At 44.0% G+C, this 19,945-nt stretch overlaps 1 protein-coding gene across 11 annotated transcripts in view; it reads left to right on the plus strand.

Moving 5' to 3' along the window:
- The window catches only part of DLG2 (discs large MAGUK scaffold protein 2), a 1,617,582-nt gene that overhangs the window by 181,876 nt on the left and 1,415,761 nt on the right, over positions 1–19,945 (plus strand). For all 11 annotated transcript variants that reach the window (XM_090030660.1, XM_090030651.1, XM_090030653.1 and 8 more), the window contains one exon: positions 19,669–19,814. In XM_090030660.1, the coding sequence (XP_089886786.1) occupies positions 19,669–19,814 (146 nt within the window). The remainder of the gene's footprint in view (positions 1–19,668; positions 19,815–19,945) is intronic.

Below are 19,945 nucleotides of genomic sequence, written 5' to 3' on the forward strand. Positions count from 1 at the left end.
TCAAGAAAGGGAGGAGAGTGGATCCGGCTAACTACAGGCCCATTAGCCTGACTTCTATCCTGGGGAAGATCTTAGAAAAGTTGATTAAGGAGGCCATCCTTGAGGGACTGGCCCAGGCTAACATTCTAAGGGACAGCCAGCACGGGTTTGTTGCGGGTAGGTCTTGTTTGACCAATCTCATTTCCTTCTATGACCAGGTGACCTATCACCTGGACAAGAGAGAAGAGATTGATGTCATATATCTTGACTTCAAAAAAGCTTTTGATCTGGTATCCCATGATCACCTCTTGGTGAAACTGGCCAGTTGTGGCCTTGGCTCCACCACGATCCGCTGGCTGGGAAATTGGCTTCGTGGTCGGACCCAGAGGGTTGTGATTGATGGCAGTCACTCATCATGGTGCCCTGCGACCAGTGGGGTCCCTCAAGGCTCTGTCCTGGGACCCATACTGTTCAACATCTTCATTAACGATGTGGACATTGGAGTCAGGAGTGGACTGGCCAAGTTCGCCGATGACACCAAACTTTGGGGCAAAGCATCCACGTCAGAAGATAGGCGGGTGATCCAGGCTGACCTGGACAAGCTCAGCAAATGGGCAGACGAGAACCTGATGGTGTTTAACACCGAAAAATGCAAGTTTTCCACCTTGGGAGGAAAAACCTGCAGCACCCTTATAGGCTCGGCAGTGCTACGTTGGTTAGCACTACAGAAGAAAGAGACTTGGGGGTCATCATTGACCACAAGATGAACATGAGCCTGCAATGCGATGCTGCGGCTAGTAAAGCGACCAAAATGCTGGCGTGCATCCATAGATGCTTCTCGAGCAAATCCCGGGACATCATTCTCCCCTTGCACTCAGCCTTGGTGAGGCCGCAGCTGGAGTACTGCACCCAGTTTTGGGCTCCACAATTCAAAAAGGATGTGGAGAAGCTTGAGAGAGTCCAGAGGAGAGCCACGCGCGTGATCAGAGGTCAGGAAAACAGATCTTACGATGACAGGCTGAGAGCCATGGGGCTCTTTAGCCTGGAAAAGCGCCGGCTCAGGGGTGATCTGATGGCCACCTATAAGTTTATCAGGGGTGAGCACCAGGATCTGGGGGAACGTCTGTTCACCAGAGCGCCCCAAGGGATGACGAGGTCGAACGGTCACAAAATCTTGCAAGACCATTTCAGGCTGGACATAAGGAAGAATTTCTTTACTGTCCGAGCCCCCAAGGTCTGGAACAGTCTGCCAGCGGAGGTGGTTCAAGCACCTACAATGAACACCTTCAAGAGTAAATTGGATGCTTATCTTGCTGGGATCCTATGACCCCAGCTGACTTCCTGCCCTTTGGGCAGGGGGCTGGACTCGATGATCTCCCGAGGTCCCTTCCAGCCCTAATGTCTATGAAATCTATGAAATCTATGAAATCATAGATTGTTACCTACCAGCTCTTGAAGGGCTTCTCCTGATTGTAATCCATACCTTTACGGCATTTGTAACAACTAAAAGGAGTGGTTTTATGTTCTTTTTGTGGTATGAATTTATGAAACTTCCCTTTCCTTGACCTCAGATCATCCTTTCAAAACAGATTATTGAACAGTTACAACAACTGAAGATTGAGAAGATCTATAACACAGATACCTCCTTTTGCTCCCAATGTCCTTTGCTTTAAAGATGACAATCTTCCAGTAAATAGGGAAACCATCAGCAGGAATCCTGGTTTTCTCTGATTAAAAAAAAATCCCCAATTTTTGGATTAAAAAAAAAATAACCCAAAATCCACATTTTTCCGTGATCAAAATGAAACATCACTATATATAGATCATTGATCATGGAAAAATGTGGATTTTGGGTTACTTTGGTAATCTGAAAATTGGGGATTTTCTTTTTTATCAGAGAAAACCAGGATCCCTGTTCATTAGTGAGGTGTAGATGACTGAACAGGCTGATTTGAGATCCATATATTGGCCTGCAAATGTGGCAAATAGTTCTGGGAGGAAGGAGTAGATCCTGGTGATGTTGGGTCATAGCTCCTTCTCTTTGTCTCTCATCTGTCTGTCTCAATAGTGAGGTACATTTGCTTGAAATGCTCAATGCCTTGTACATCAAAGTGGCTTTGGCGATGATTCAGTGCTTGAGTCTCCTGGGTGTTGATGTTACTATTGCATTTGAAAGCATATTAGCCTTCAAGATATCCTTGAATGTCTTCTTTTGCCCACTTCCAGAGTGGTGACCACTGGCGAGGTGGAGGAAAAATAAGGGGAAAATAATAGCATCTCTAAAGAAATTAAAACTTACCAAGTAACCTATGAAAAAAACTCCATACCAGAGATGGACCCCAAAGTGGAAAATAGGTCCAGAGAGTCCTGGAAGTCTAGGAGGATTTCCCTAATGCAATTTTATGTGGAAGGTTATTGAACAATACGGTAAGGCATGGTGGTACAAAAGCCTAGGATGAAGTATGAGATCCAGTCCCTATCTCGTCCAGTGTAGGGTTGTTCCCTGGATGAGTCAGTGAAAAGAGCTAATTACTAGAGATCTAAATTCTGAACTAAAATCTAAAATATTTTAAGGTATTTATTAAAAAAAAACTAATTTGAAAGTAAATAATTTACAGGGGTTCCCAGGTTCATGAAATTGAAAATTATGTGATCAGTAAGAGGTTGAGAGGCTGCTAGCACACAGGAAATATATGCCAGAACTGCTTCACCAGAGGGAGACCAGCAAAAGTAAATGCATTTATACAAAGTCTCCTAGCTGTTACTAAGCCCATGAGAATATGAAGCGAAACAAATTCAAGCATGAGCAATTAAATCTTTTGATGCGTGTGAAAACCTACAATGCAGGTTTGACCAATCAGTGCGATGACTGTAAATGTTAAGTATAGATAACTAAAGTCATGCAATAAAGTGACTCTAATGCAGTGGTTCATTTAAAATAGAATTTATAACTTCAATGCTGTATACTGAGGACTAGGGTAGAAATTGTGGCAAATGGGTTCCAGAGTGGGTCAGAAGCCAGAGTTGATAAAAGTACTATCCGTGATAATTTAAACTTGTGTGGCAGCGTTCATTCAAAGTGCTTTACAAACATTAATTAATTAAGCCTTGCAATACCCTGCTGTGAGCCTCCAGGTAAGTCAAAGCGTTCTTATCACACTTTCACAGAAGTTAAATAAACCGAAGTACAGGAAGATGGTTTTGCCTGGGGTAGCACAGCAAGTCCGGGGAAAACTGCAAATAGAACCTATAGTCCTGACACCCCCTTCCCCTGTTGCAACTGCTGAGCACACTCTCTTTAAAACCAAAAAGAAAAGAAAAGAGAAACCTTTGGTGTGATGAGACTTTGAATAGTCAACCCAGTTTTATACTGGTGTTCTTACTTTTGGAGCATTTAAGGCAGGGATGTGCATTTATTAGGGCTGGAGGACCACTTAGGGCGCTTTGGTAAGTTGTCACAGGCCAGGTCAGCAGGCATCCCACCCCTCCCACCGCAACATCTCGCCAAAACTCCCTAAGTGGCTCTGCTGCAGGGCACAGCGTGATGTGGTGCGGCCCAGCCAAGTGCCGTCATCACCCAGGGATCCTGGGGTCTACATGGACACTGGCTCAGGACCCAGCTAAGGTAAAAGTATTGCTTTGGTGAAACACCGTGTTAAAGAATGAAACGGTGCTCCAGAAGAAACAGGTTTGGCAGCAGGTCCTCCTTAGGCTGGGAAAACAGGCTGTGCCAGCAAACAGCTGGTTGGGGATGGTGGGGGGTGTTTCTGCACTGGGTCTGTGCTGTTAGATTCAGCTTCAGGATTGGGATCATACAATTTGCTCCTTGATGTGGAAACGGTAGAGAAATTTAAACACTTAGGAGCAATAATCACTGAGGACAATCGAGTAACTGAAGAAATCAAAGCAAAAATTGACCGGTTTAATGTATGCCTGTTGAGCCTGGATAAAATACTGGCATCAAGAAAAAGCTTAAGAAATCTTACAATCCAGCTGTATAGTGCTGTTGTTCAATCTCTCCTTTTTAATGGATGTGAATCTTGTATACTGGCAAAGGCAAATGGAAAAAAAAGGCTGCGAGTGTCTGAAAACAAAATGCTAAGAAAAGGGACAGGCACGGTGGGTGAGGAGCAGGTGAGAGAAGAGGTGAAAGCTATAAGTGACATTTGGTAGGTCTGTGAGCTGTCATGGGCTCATTCTGCAGGTTTACGTGCCTAGACTGCTCCAGAGGACCCGGCAGGGAGCGGTGTCAGCCAGGCAGGGGTGTGTTCTGCTCAGTCCAGTTGAGGACATGCACTTTTGTTTTTGGGAATGAGAAAAGGTGAGAGGTTGGGAGGGAAGTTGGGTGAAAGGAGCTAGGCTGAAAAGATGCAATGTACAATTTTGTGTGAGTTGTTTGCTGGTATCTGCTTGGGTAGAGGACATTGTGTTTTGGGACATGGTTTCAAACTCCCTTGAGAATAGACCTCACAGCCTTGTAATCCATGGCAAATGAGAATGAAGGAAATTCACAGGGACGAGGGAGACGTATGGAGAAGTCCCTGCACTGACTTCTCTACTAGCCTGTGAATAACAAAGCTGCAGTTTCCACATGCCTGCTAGTTCTCTGAAGGCGAGAGCCAAGTGCTCTATGAAAGGTAAAAGTCTTGACATGCTACAAACTTTTAGCATTAGAAGAGGTAAACTTTTACCGCCTCCCCACCACTCCTTGAAGGGCGCTGTGTCCGTCAAGCATAAGGGGGCATGGAGTAGCTGGCTGTACGCACGTGCACGCACCTGGCAGTGGGCAGCGTTCTGCTCAGCAAGGCTTTAAGCTATTTGATGTTCATAGCTCAGGGTCCTCAGGAGACTCCCAAGAGCCTGTCGAGCTGAGAGTTGCCTTGTGGGTTGGGATTGTGGTGGCCGTAGTTTATGACCTTGAGATGACTGTCTGCGACATCATCTGAGCTTTCTACTTGTTCCCTTTGCGCAGAGATTGGGAACCCTTCTGTGGTCTGAGAGTGCCTGCATGAGGTTAAGGGCGACAGACACACGCTCTGCACTTTTCCTCTGCCACGAGAACTTTTACTTTTGTTCTTTTGTGGTGTTACCTCTAGCGAAAATAAATGGTTTACCTATGGACAGCAGAGACGACGGACAAATGGAAAACATAATGCGAATCGTGCTGAATCTGCTTGCAGGTATGACTAGCAAAGTCACTGTAGATGCTTGCTGTCTGAAGGCAGCAATAAAATAACTTTACCATGCTTTCCTGGTGCTGCAGCATTTCTGTGATATTCTTGACAGCTGACTCGTATCCCCTTGGAGATATTTCTGGCATAGATGATGTGTGCATGAAGCTCTTCCTTATGGCCGCTAGCTGGTGCTGTTACCCTGATTTGACAGCTCTGGGCTGCAGTTTTAGTCAGACACCATCAGGAGCCACTGCTCACAAGCATCTTGTCGCCTGCAGCATCTCAGTTCCTTGTCTTGCCGTGTGCAAGGAAGCAAAACGATTGGCAGGAGGTGCGGCAGAGAGCCAGCCGAAGGGTAAACCAGTAAAAGCGGCATCTCCACCCCTCCAGTTTCTCAGTGCTGCACTGAAGAGGTGTACAACGAGAGGGGAACCTCTTACATGGCCCCGCTCCATTGTTTAGAAACCAGGCTCCTGAACCAGTGGGTGGCTGTGACCAAGAGAGATCCCTGGGAATGGTACTAGGTAGTTCATACAGGGTAAAAAGTAATGCTCAGGGGTCAAGCCAAGGCCTTGACTCTTGGGGAAGGGAGGTGCCTAAGAGGGAAGAGCCTGGAGAGTGGTTGAGATCAGGGTTGTGCGAGGAGCAGGGGAGTTGGGGAGAGTTCCTGAAGCAGTAGAGGATTTGAGTGTCACTCCCATCATCAGAAGGACAGCAGGAGATGCCTCCACCTCTTTTGTGAAAGGCTTTTTTTCCAGGTTAAATTTGTTCCGCAGTTATAACTCACCATTGAAAGTGGGAGGGGGCAGAGTGTTTACCTTACCAGTTAAAATACCACCAGAATACCAGCACTTTTTTAAAGATAAAAAATAATGTTGTAAGCATGACAAACAGACATTATGCTGTGAGAAACTTCCCTTGTTCTTTTATTTGTATTCACTTCTGTAAAAGGGAGTAGGCTGGGTGCTATAGGGAAAGAACACATTGTAGATGCCCTAGGGCAGAGATGGAATAGATAGCACCCAGGATGAGTTGCTTTTGCATTCCCACACATTTCCATAGCCTGAGATGCTCCAAGGATGCATTCATTTTTAAATATGCTACATTTCCTCTTAGCGAACCCTTCCCCAACCCACTGGTGCACTGGTCAAGTTACAATAGCAAAACGCATAACAGGGACTTGATTCTGTTTATAAAGCATTTAGCAATGATGCACCTTCAATTTTTTGGTTCGGTGTGCAGCGCTGTTCCTCCTGATATGTCGTGGGAAATTGAGTTTACAGCTGGTTACCTTCTGGAATAAAAAAGTAAATAATACAACCTCAAATTTCATTCAAGGAAAGTTTTGCTATGACTGCCGTCTCACCTATGAAAAATGCTTTTGATTTCTGGACTCTTGTCTGAGTAGTGCAATACAGTGTTACCAGCTCCATGAATCTATTAGAGCTATTTAAGGAAAATATATTTGTTGCATTTTGAGCAGTCAGAATTGCACAAGAAAGCAATAATGTAACTGGGGAGTATAAAGGCATCTAACTTCAGTTCTTTTGTTTGAATCATGTCAGAATCAGTCAGGGGAAAGTGCTGTTCCCAGCTTCTGTAATCCACCGCGGGGGATCTGCATGAGACACTTCAGGAGAAAAGAAACATGCAATGAGAATTACAGACTGCTGCATGAAACAGTAGAACCATCAAGCTGCGTTGAAGTCGGGGGAAATTCAGTTCACATCAGTGGCCCTCAATTAAGTTTTCTAACCTATACAGTGAATAAGACAATCTTGCAGTCGGACCTTATTTGCTTGTCATAAACAACTTTCTTCTCTGTCTAGCACACACAGATCAATACACAGTATTGGAAAAAGCTGCTTATATATCTCCAAGTTGATATAAAAAATTACCACGCCTTAGTATTCTCTCTCAAGGAATATTTATCATCCTATGAAAAGTGTATTCCAATGCACATATACTTAGGAAGTTTCAAGCTTTTTTTTGTGAGTACTGACCAGTATAAGCTTCCCTTTCTGTTTACATTTCTTTTCTAATGGTAGGGCTTATTTAGTGGTATGCTGTGGCTGTTTAATGCTGCAATGCAATGCAAAAGAGCTGTAACATTTACATTCAGGTTACAGCTAACACTGGCTTTGTACAAAGCAACCAAAGTGTGTGGATGAACTGGGTCCAATAAGGTGTGTGCCAAATGAGTGTGTGCGTGTACCTACTTTGTATTGGTAAAATTTCATATCTGCATAATTCCCAGTGGGTAGCAAATACAAGTATTCATTACTTTGCTTTCCAGCAATTTAAAGGTTCTGTCAAGATTTTATATTCAGAAAAAAAATGAGCAGAATTGCCTGCATGTTCAGTTCCTTAGAAAATTGTCACCCCAAGAGTAATATATATTATACATGTACACACAAACTAATGTGTCATAATATTAAAAGATTAGGAACTCTAGGTCAAGCTAGGGTAGTCCAATTAGTATTGTTACTAGATATGCATAAAAGATGGCTTTGTTTTTCTGAGGTATGGCTTCTAGACTATTATTTTTAGCATAGATTTCATTAATGTGGAAGAGGACTTGCAATTGTAGTTCTTGTTCTTTTTCTTTGCTTGTGATTTTTATTGGCTCTGCTCATCAGTCCTTGGGTTACTGCTGAATATTTGCTTCCTCAAGCATTTTTGGACAACTGCTCATGCACACTGGAGGTTTCTGACAGGGCTGTTCAGGTGAGTTCTGACCAGAGGTGTTTGTGCCCTGGGAGCCAGGGATGGCAGTAGGTGTCAGGCTGGCAGCAGTGGCCACTGTTATGCTACTGTTTCTGAATGTAGGCTGATTGTTTTACTCTTACTTTTTCACTGTTCTTGTGTCACAGAATCACAGAAAATTAGGGTTGGAAGGGACCTCAGGAGGCATGACAGGTCTGTGTCCCGTGGTGCTTATAGCACCCTTGGGGGACACACATCTCCTGCCTCTTCTGATCCCCTGGGGTGCCCTTTCCTCTTGTTTTCCTGCCATACCTTGATGTTGTTCAGAAGAGAAAGGTTGGGAGGCTGTCCTGAGGTCCAGAGGGAGTCTGGTCTACTGCTGAGCTGCCTGTGGCTGAACTGTCATGGCCCTTTGTACCTGTCGGTGCCTCAGGATACTAGGTGCTTTAAGGGCTGTGTACTTGGTCACTGCCTGCCCTATAGCCATGCTCATGCCTCGCAGATGTTACTGATTATAACTATAGTGGGGTGGCTTGCTCCAGTGCAAGGCTTGTCCCACTTTGGCCTCTAAGCCTTTATTAGAGGCTTTGGCCTTCTTGACTTTGTCCCCCTATTCTCTGGCTGGGCCTCCCTTTTGCCTAGATGCACTGTGCTGGACTTCGGCTCTCAGGTGCCAGCCCTGTCTCTCGCCCTGGCCCATGTCTCACCCTGGGCCCCAGTCATAGACCTTACAGCCTCAGGCTGTCTCTGCTGCCCTTCCGATTTCAGGCTTCTGACCCTCTTGGCTTCTGCCTGTGGCCTCCTCTTCTCCCCTTTCAGCCACAGCTGGTGAGAGCCAAGCTGTTACTTTAACAAAAACCTCCTCTACTCTGGGTAACAAACATTGGTAGTGAAAGAAAAAGGGCAAGCTACCACTTGAAGGAAATCCTCTCCCTCTCTGGCTAAGCAAACAGTAGAACAGCCTTCATCTCCTGGGGCTCTCACCTCTCTGCCTTTGGAGCGCTTCCTTGCCTGCAAGAGGGTTTGTGTGCAGCCAGTCTGTGCAAAGAGCTCGGCTCCCTGCACATCCCCAGTTCTTCTCCTTTTCCCCCTAGGTGTTCAGTTCATATTCCCCTGAATGCTGCCCTATCAGAGTCAAATGGCTCTTTATCCCACACTGCACTTCAGGTCTGCTGCATGATTCCCTGGCATCAGCTGCCTATGTGTCTACATCTCAGGCTAGCTGCTGTGTTTCCCCCCACTTTAGTAACAGGAGCCATTGGCTCCCTGTTACAGGAGGTCATCTAGTCCAACCCCCTGCTCAAAGCAGGACCTTCCCCAGCTAGATCATCCCAGCCAAGGCTCTGTCTAGCTGGATCTTAAAAACCTCCAAGGATGGAGACCCCACAGCTGTCTAGGAAGTCTGCTCCTGTGCTTAACCACCCTCCTTGTGAGAGATTTTCTTAATATCTAACCTAAACTTCCCTTGCTGCAACTGGAGACCATGGCTCTTTGTTCTCACAATTTGTCCAACAATGGAAAGAAGTTTCATATAGCAAAATAACAGGAAGGGTTTTTAGTCCTTATAGAGGCATCTACATGAGACGCTACAGTAGCTGAAAACTACTGTGCAGTAGTGCATCACAGCATGGCCAGTGCTAATATGCTACTGCACAGTATTTTTAGGCTACTGTGCAGTAGCATCACCTGAAAAGATGTTTGCCAGTGCCACTGTGCAGTAACTCCGCTTCTTGCACATTTATTTAGTACTTGCTAATACAAGTGCTAAACAAATGTGCATTAATCACTGTGCCGTAGCTTCTTGTGTAGATGCACCCAGTGTGTGGTAAATGCTTTGAAGCCTTCTGGAAATATTGTCATGGTGATAGGTTATGCTACTTAATCCATGTGGTAGTGACTAGAGTCCCAGCTGATATAAGGGTTTTGGGCCCTTGGCCTGCACCATGAACAGTTCATGCCCCAAACATTTAAAGCGTCTAAATAGATGAGACAAAGGGTGTGAAGAAGGAACAGGGAAGTGAAATGACTTGCCCAGGCATAGGCGAGATTGGCCCATACCCTGAGATTGGCCACTGCCAGCTTCTGCGGGTGGGCAGTCGCTGTCCCCCAATCATTGGTGACACAGCCTCTGACGGCTGCAGGTGGTCCCCACTCACTGCTGTCCCCAACTGCTGCTGACAGTCCCCGCTTGCCCCTCACCACCGCTAACACTGCCAGCAGTGGCTGCGGGCAGTCCTGGCTTGCCATTTGCCACCCAGGTGCCCCCCCCCGTAGCAGGAGGCACTAGTTGTTCATGTGCCCAAGGTCACAAAGCCAGAAGTGAAGCCCATGCCTCCCAACCAAGTACACTTTGCACTGAACCATGCTGCAGTACCTCTACCTGAATGAGTAACACTTACCAACTGAGGACGTTTAATGAAAGAACACAGTACTGATTCACTTTCTCTGTTCAGTGTAGTTGTGGGCCTCAGGGAGCTATCATCCTTTTACCCTGGCCTGTGTTCCTTCCCAAGAGCGCCCAAACCTGCTTCTGTCTTGACATTTTGGTGTTGGAAAAGCTGAGTGTTCTGTTTCTCCTTTGCTGTCAGACTTGGGCGTTGTAGTGTAGACTGAAGGTGAATAATGCGTGGTCTTTCAGTAAAGGTAGAAGAAGTATTTCTGGCTACTGTTGCACTGGGGGTGCTGATGAGTAATGTTGAGACCATTAAGATCCTGAGGCTGTGCACCACCTTGATGTTTGGAGGTCAGTCATCCTTATTAGAGGGTTAACACCAACACCACACCTTCTGCTTATTCCAGAACTGTAGTGCTTTTAAAAAATTCAAGCCAAAAATATCTTTTTTCCCTTTTTTTTTGCATCATAATTTCTCTCCCCTTCTGCTACTGCAGAATGCTGTAGCTATTGCTTAACTCATCTGAGATTAATTGTGCCCGAAAAAGCACAAGTTATGTTATGTTGTATAGAGTGTGTTCTCTAATCTCCTTTTGGAATGTTTCCATTCATAGGATCTTAAAGGCTGATCCAATCCCTAACACTTCCATGCTACTTCTGCACCACAATCTAGTTTGGGGGTTTTTTTTTGCTTCTTAATGACATCTGATGCTGTCCTTTTTTTGTTCCAACCTAATAACTCAGACCAGATGGCTGAAGTTGACCTAGCATAATCTGGTTCCCAGGATATAAATGATGAAATTTAGACATACTATAAAGTTCCCTTAGTTTAATAAAAAAATCCAAGTACTTGTAGCAAGAGGACATGACTATTGATTTTTTTTGTTTGTTTAGATTAATGCAGTCTTTCTAATTGGTGTGCATCCTGTGCCCTAGGTCCAAAAGTTTAAAGTATGCTACATCACTCATAACCCCTAGCATTGGGATTTAACATTGGGGTCAGGCTACCTAGAGAAATTGTGGAATCTCCACCCTTGGAAGTTTCAAGATGTTGGACAGACACTTGGCTGGGGTGGTTTAGTCAGGGATGATCTTGCCCTTGAGCAGGGGGCCAGACCAAATGACCTTTGAGGTCCCTTTTAGCCCTACTTTCCTATGATCCTAGTTATAGTCAAATAGGCTGTCCAAAATTGCCTGGCTAGGCAACAATGGGTAAGACGTGGGTAAGCCAGAAGAATAGTGAGGTACATATCCACAGGAAATGCTTTCATTTTGCTAGGCACAGATGGAAAAAAACCACTCTCGGCCAGGGGTTTTCAACTAGGGGGAACGCCCCACTCCCCTCTCCCCCATTTGTCGACTGGCTGCTAGGGACACCCCTCCCACACTTGTCTGGCCACCAAGGGATTCCAGCCTTCTTGCCCAGCCGCTGGGGGTACACTGACTCGAAAAGGTTGAAAAACCCTGCTCTAGGCTACGACTGCTGCCTGTGCTATCTGCTTCCTTATGGGCCTGATCCAAAGCCTGTTGAAATTGGTGGGAATCTGTTTGACTTGAATGGAGTTTGGATAAGAGCTGATAAGTGTGAGTCTCTGCATCACATGGTGACATGTATAGCAAGTTAGAAGGGAAGAAGTTTTTGCTGAAACATACACCATAAATTCAAACTCATCAATGTACAAGGTCAGCCTTTTAAACTTAGTTACTCTTGTTACATAAAATATAGATAGTACTGGGAAGACTGGCATCAATTTGTTTGTTTTCACAGTTCAATCTTTCCTCTTCCTCCCCCAGCTTTGTAAATGCAAGACAGCTATAACTGGAACTTTTCTCTCTATTCCATGCTCTCTTAGGCATGTGATCCTGATTCTATTCCTGATTTACACTTAAACTGGGATGAATTTAGCTGAAGTGGGAGACTTAAAAGAATAAATATAGGGAAAATGGGACCCAAAAACATCTGTATCTAATTTGGAAAGTTTTAGTAGTAGTATTGTATTTTGCATGAAAAGGCTTGCTTAGTTGTGTAATAAGCTGGAGAACGAATGTATACAAGCATATGGATCATTGGGAGGCAGTACCAATGACTTGAATAAAAACTTAACACTTCTTCCACATATTAAAAAGAGTCTGGAAATCAGCTGGTATACTGCAGGGTTCTGTATGATAGTAAAGAGGTATTAGAAGCAAATCTCAGCCCCTTCTCAATACTGGAATGATGAATGTTCCCACATTCCTTAAGGGGGATAAATGGTGGCAGATAGGATGTTTCCTTCCCAGTCCATAAAATACTAGTGAAGCCACTCCATACCTGCTTGTGCAGTAGAGAGTTTCGGCAGTGGCCACAGTCCCTTTATCCTGCTTCTATGGGTGTGTCCAGATAAGCGCATATGTGCATTTCCCCAGGGACAAATAGCAGCACATGCATGCTCTGGCTCTGGGAGAGTTGCCCCAGGTGGGGTAGGAGAGGCTGGGGCCAGCACTTGGGCTGGCCCTGGCAGCCTTACTTGTGGGGGTGTCCCAGGGCTCCAGTGGTAGCAATCCAGCAGCAGGGAGCCTGGCTGGCAGCTGGAGTGTGGCTCCAGCTAGCCAGGATCCAGTTTAAGGCAGCACACGCTGCTACCGCATGTGCCACCCTGCTTTTTTCTGCCACAGGTTTTTTTTATAAAAACCACTGCATTGCTAGTTAGCTGTGCGGTGAACCTGGGCATTTGGAGTGCATGTGGTTTTTGATGCCACAGATGGGTCTGTAGCACCACAAACCTCACGTGTGCTCATCTGGACGCACCCTATCAGTCATTCCTACCTAGTAGATCTACATAGGCCTCAATGCACTGGCCATTCCTGAATCCATCCCAAATTCTTTGAGCCTAGTTGTTGCAGATGGATTTAAGACTCTCTTGCACACTCATTTGCTATCCTCTGCCACTGATCTCTCTTGGCGTGGCAGCTTCTGAGGTCTTGTGCACAAATTACTTAGACTCGTTCTTAATATTTGTAACAGACTTTGAAAACCTTGTCTGCATAGAACTGTAGAAGTGCATAAGATTATTATTATTCTGCTCCTCTGAAGTTGGTATTCTCTGACCTTTAATCATTTTCCCTTCAATTTATCGCTCTTTCTGGGGCTGAGGCGACTAGAACTGAAAGCGGCAGTCATTGTATTGAATCATCTTCTTTTCTCTCTCTCTCATTAGCATGTCAGTGAAGGCTCCTGTGGTCACAGAAGAATGTTTGAATGCAGATTAGTCAACTATAAATTTTGTCATTGGCATTTTCTTACACTCATAATTCATTTAACCTTTCTGCTGGCAGAGCAGTCATATTTTTTTATAATGAATTAATATTGTGATTTTTCTATAAATTACACACACCCAAGCTGTGTTAAAAGAACATCATTATGGCTGGAAAGTCCAGCAGTCAAAGATTAAAGATGAGGGAGGCTTGTGCAAACTTATCATATCATACTGTGATTCTCCCCATGACCCCTGCCTCAGTCAGTGAAGGGGATGGAACTGCTTTGGGAATATAGCAGAGTTGTGGCATAAAGAGGATTTGTTCATAGATTCCATATCTCATTTGTTGTGGAAGTTGGAAAGTTTGCAGTGAATCAGGCAGGTGGATGCATGAAGGGAAAAAGGGAATATCATGGATAAAACAGTTGAATATCACCTCAAGGATGTGGCTTATGCCCTTGCTGTCATAGTATTTCTGTGTGGTGCTGTCCAGTCCACTTAAACCAGTTCTGGAAAGGGGACCACTAACTGTCTCTCTCATTTTCTGAGAAAGTGCACAACTAGAGAACTGGGATGTTGATTTGCAGCAGTGCTTAGAACTCAGAGCTACAAGGCAGGTCAAACAGACCTGTGCTTTGAACACACAACTTTAGCATGTTATACAGTACTGACATACTCGTTATATAAAGCAAAGTTCTTGGGTAACTCAGGGTATAGACAGACATACCTATGAACAGGGCCGGATTAACACATAGGCAAACTAGGCACATGCCTAGGGCCCTAAGTGAAGAAGGGGCCTAGTTGTGCTTATTTTACATATTATAATTATTGATTGAAAAAAAGTAGGGGCTCATGAATTTGTTTGTGTAGGGCCCACTAACGGGCTAGTCTGGCCCTGCATATGAAGGACTTAAAGCTCTAATTTTTACTGAAATGCTTCGGTAGTGTACAGATGTACAACTGCCTCCCAGCTAAAGCATCACTGTGAAGCACTTCAAAGTTATCTTTCATCCAGGGTCATTTTTGATATTGTTTGGGCTGATTTGTAGTGCTATAATGCTGTTCATCATCTGTCCACTCAATGTTTATAGTGCTTTAGAGTGTTGTAAATGTTACATCTATCCCTGCTGTCAAATTGGTACACAGAATTAGTAGTTACTTTTGATCTTCACTTCTCTGTTCCTCAGTTCTCAATATATAAACTGGGAAAAAAGCACTACTTCACCTCACAGGGCCATTGCAAAGATGAATTAATGTTTGTGTAGCTTTCACATGCAATAGTGACTGCATCACAGAAGACATTAGTAATTCTGTCTTCATAGCAGATCTTAACTAACTCATACACTAAGGCCAGGGACAGACATTCAAAAAGCCTGAGCCTGAGTTGATTTAATCTTTGCAGGTTAGTCTAATCTGGCTAGGCTGAACCATTTTGTAACTGCACAGACAATACCTCTGGACTGAAAAAACGCAGGGACATGCCTGCAATGGCTCAGGCTAGAAGCTGGGGAAGGTGGGGGTATTAGAGTAGCCCTCCTTTCCCTTCCATAGTGCTGAGCTGAGGGAGGAGCATGGCCAAGCCGTGGCAGGATGCTCTGATTAGGGAGGGGTTCCCCCCCCGCCTCCAGTGTTGATAACAGAACATTTAGTTACACAGCTGGGAATTACACAGGGACTATTTAGCATTTATCAGCCTGTCAAACAAAACAAAAGCCCCTCTCATTATTTCAAGCTCTTCTTAAACAGCTTTTTTCCAAGGAAGGAATGGAGGGACATTACCAGCTACCTGTTGATTAGCTCCAAAAAGCCCTAAGCCAACACTGTCTCATCTGCCTTTGTTCTGTCTCCCACAACAGACACTAGCCAGCATGTGGTATGCTAGCTAGTAGTGTGCATCTGTGTAAGGCAGGGGGAGGGGGGAATCCCTGCTTGAGCAGGGAGTGGGGTATAGAGTAGGAGGAAGCCAAGCAGATGCTGCTGTACCTCCAGTCTCTGCCGTAGCTGCAGCCAGGGAGCAGAGGGGCGGGCCAGCCCTACTGGGCTGGAGCAGAGAGCAGTGCCCCACCCAGAGCTGCAAAGTATCTGGGAAGCTGGGAGACTCTGGTTTACCTTAAACCTGGAAGGGGTCTGGGACAGACATTGCATAAACCGATTTGACCCAAATCAGTTAAGTCTGATGCTACATTCAGCCAGGTTTATCTCAAACCAGTTTCAGCCATTTTCAAACTGGTTTATGTGCACTGAACATCAGTTCTGTTACAGGTTTAAACCAGTTTCTGATCACTTAAACTGGTTTGTGTAATGTCAGTCCCTAGCCTAAGTGATGAGGAGAAAACAAAATATTCACTGGCACACTGCCAAACTGCACTTTGAGTGAGGCAGGGATCCTACATAAATGAATAGCATATGATTAGATGCTGTAGCATATGTAGATACTACATACAGTTAGATACTGTATCATAATGAATATGCATAAGGGGCCATATAAAGAACTCCAAGTCTTTTTTTGTTGTTGTTGATCCCTTTAAAAAAAGGCAGATTCTGCTCAATCTTACACTGATGTAAAACAGGGAGAGTCCATGGACTTACACCAACACAACATGCTGTCACTCATCCCATTGCTTCAGCTGCAACAGCTGCCGGATTTTGTGCCCACACCCCCCCTTCTTTGGCTTTTGCTGACCGCCCCTGCCCCAGGGTGCGTGGCAGTACAATATGGTCCAACCCAAGTAGCTGAGGGCAGCATGGGTTTTTAGTGCAGTGGTGGGAGTACGGGTGGGCGGGCATGTGGTGCAGAGGTGTGGGTGCACGAGCACACAGTGCAGTCAGGGGTAGAGGAGTTCTCATACAGCAAGTGGCTCAGAGGGCCCGTGTCTCACCCTGGTGCAGCCCATGGGTGTGCTTCCCCCACTGGTGTAGCCCACAGGGTGTTCAGCTCTGAGCCACATAGACAGCCTTGACTTAGAGGCTAATTGGTCCCCTTATGTATCTTCTTATAAGTCGTTAGGGTGAGAAGTAGTGAACCATGGTAGACCATCACTGAGAATAGAAGTTGCATGTTCTGACCAGATTAGTGACAGCATCATTTAATAAAGGACTTGGTACCTTATATGTGTCTGTATATACTTGTAAAATTATACTGATGCATTTTTCCAGCATTTGGGCCTGTCAGACAACATTAAGAAATTAATCTGACAGAGAAAATTTGGCTTTCCACATCCTCAAGGAGGAAGTATCCCAAATAAAGTACCCAATTTCTCTCTTTCTGATTATTTCATCTTAAAATATGAGAGATTCCTTGTGGCAATGTATCTTGATCTGTTAAATTCAAGAGACAATTCAAGACAGCCTAACTGAGCAACAGGTAAAAATAGGATTATTAAGGATTGCAAATAACCTCTAAATTAACAACTAAATGAATGCATTTGCACTGAACTTGGATAAATAAAATCTGTGGCATCAAAAACTTTTGAAAAATGCATGAAGATCAAAGATCTCTCCTGATGAAGTGTTTGTAAATGAGGGATGAAGTAGAACAACTGCTCAGGTGCCAAATGAAGAGAGTATTTTTGGTTTCTGTTTACCTTACTACATGGAGCTGAGACACGGACAATATATAGGAGACACCTCAAGTCACTGAAGGAGAACCATAAATACTGTCTGCAGAAGATCCTTTGAATCCAGTGGGAAGATAGATGCACCAACATTAGCATCCTCTTGCAAGCAAACATCACAAGCATTGAGATGATGATCACCTGACATTAATTTCACCAGGCTGGCCATGTTATCCAGGTGTCCAACTTCAGACTCCCGAAGCAAGTTTTATTCTCTCAGCTCAGTCAAGGGATATGCTCAAAAGGAGGGCAGAGAAAGTGCTTCAAAGATGTCCTCAAGGCCAATTTGAAAAAAAATGCAAATCATTATCAACTCATGGGAGACTGTTGCCCAGGACTGCCCCAAAAGAAGGAAGTCTGCTGCAAGGATCATAGGACTTTGAAACATTACAACAACAACAAGAGATGGATAATGGGAGATGCGGAAACAGCGTCTTGAAGACTGAACCCAGAACTCAGAGCCATCCATCCCACACGGAAACATGTCCGAGCTGCAGTAGAGTTAGTTGATACTGGATAGGCCTTGTAAGCCATTTTCAGACCCACAGATAAGACAATCATGGAAGGCAGTCATCCTTGACCGTGTGGGACTGCTGCTGACGAAGATGATAATGATCTCCTTGCTTTTTTGGGAATTGGACAACTTCCTCATACAGATTTCATTTGCCTAAGATTCTAGTGCTTTGCTTGGTTTTCTTTCCTATATGTCGCATCCAAGAAAGAGGCTGGACTTTGGTTACTATAAATGGCAACAGCAATGCTGCTGTGATGGTTTTAAATATGGCCCCCCACTATGTCAACCCTCTTGCTATTCTAGCTCATGCTTCTCTTCATCTAATCATTTCTGCTACAATACACTCATACCCTTGCCACTATCCACCCATTTTCTCATCCCCATTAGTTGGGTGATTGGATGTCACACAAAATTTCTTTTGCAAATTACAGCTCCTAATTTGTGCTCTCATTGACTGAGTGGGAAGCTATTGTCTTTTTCTACAGGGAGAGTGATTTTTTGCTTATGGAAATACAAAGTGACATAGTGTAGTATATTTGCTGTGTTCCAGAAACTTTTATAACTGCAAGTATGCTGAACTGCTCTTTTTACATACCAGATGTCATAATCCTAGAGAGGGAACCTGGAGTTTTCTTAGAACAGAAAGACTGTTAGAAGGTGTTTCTCTTCTTATATTTGTAGATCTGTATCTTTTTACACATGTGTACCACATGAGATATGTAGGAGTTAGTTTTTGAGGGCACACATCAAGAAAACAACCTTTAATATCCAATTGCAAGTACTGTACTGCTGCTTCTTGTCTGACTGACTCCTGTCAACCCAATAAATACTCTGACACCTATAGCAGCACATGCAACAGCCACAGGCCAAATACTAGCTGATTCCAGCTGGTAAATTACCTAGAATTTGTTACATATTATTTTATGTGCCTTACCTGGAGTTACAATATAAATTAGTCTGGCAAAGAACCACATATAATGAATATTTCTAACTTTGCTATGCAAATTCATGTGGTGGAATAAAAAAACCTCCAGATTCCCATTGTAGCTATTGCTCTATAGTTGTTAAATTTAATAGTAAAAGTTCAAAATTCTTAGCTTTGTATAATATATAGATTCCTGTGAATCCCTCTGCTCAGGTCATTCAGTAAGTGTGTTTTATTAACGTGGCAATATCCCTGCCAAACTAGTGCTCACACTTGATGGCTGTTTTATTATTTTTAAAAGAACAACGTATGAGACACTTTTTTTTCATCATTTTATGCTAGGGCCAAGATGTTGTGTGATATGTTAGATGAAGGTTAGTCTGACTTGCAGGTATCAGAAATAAGGAGTCGATCTGTCCGCATCTCCCTTTGGCTGGCCAATGAGAGGTAGAAGCCTCTTGCCAGAGGAGGGGGTTTCACTTATGTTCTGCAGTGGGTGGTTTCCCCTCTCTCTGGGCTGTTCCATCATTGAAAATCCAACCCAGTCTCCCATCTCAGATGGATGGATGTCATGCCATAGGAACAGGGAGATAAACTTTTGAAAGGGTTAATTTAACTAACTAGAGGTAGTTTGTGACTGGCCCAGCCAGAGTGGCCTTTGAGCTTTCTTAACAGATTTCTCATTCAGTAGCAGCAAGGCCTCAAGCAGGTGTTAGGGCTGAACATCTTTTGAGATGCCTAATATTTAGCTGTTTTCTAGTTTTCTTTCCAAGATAATTTGAATTGTTCTTTTTCTTGTACAAGATCTTGCTCTATATAAATGGTTGGGATTTGTGTATAATTTCACGCAGAGCATTTTTTCAGTCTTTCCTTATAATTATTATTCATGTGTTTCCTTCAAACAGCCAACAAAATCCTTTAAAGCAGGAAATTTTCTCAGAAACCTACGTGACATTTCAGAAAACTAGTTTACATATTCGTGCCTTCTGCTAGAAATAATAATATGTGCTTATCGTTATAATGTAGACTCCAAAGTGCATAAATATGTACTAGTTAGAGATAAATATCAGGGACTGCAAAATCCAGCATATCAAATGAAGTCTCTTACTTGTTTCTTTTTACTAACAGATATTCAAGAGTTTTATGAAGTGACTTTGCTAAACTCCCAGAAAAGCTACGAGCAAAAAATAGAAGAAGCAAACCAAGTAGCAGAGAAATGGGAGAAGACAAAATCTTCTACTACATGTCATGAAAGTCTGCAGAGAAACCATGAGGTACTATGCTAGAAGAATAGTTTAATGTTATCTCACAAATAATAGATAAATAGTTGGAAGTGATCGTAATGAATCATATTGAATAGAGAGCTCAGGAGGTGAAAGCAATCTTTTACAGTAGGCAGGATGGC

The sequence above is a fragment of the Crocodylus siamensis genome, chromosome 1 (assembly GCF_052110815.1).
Source record: "Crocodylus siamensis isolate JL-2025a chromosome 1, ASM5211081v1, whole genome shotgun sequence".
Classification (NCBI taxonomy): Eukaryota; Metazoa; Chordata; order Crocodylia; family Crocodylidae; genus Crocodylus; species Crocodylus siamensis.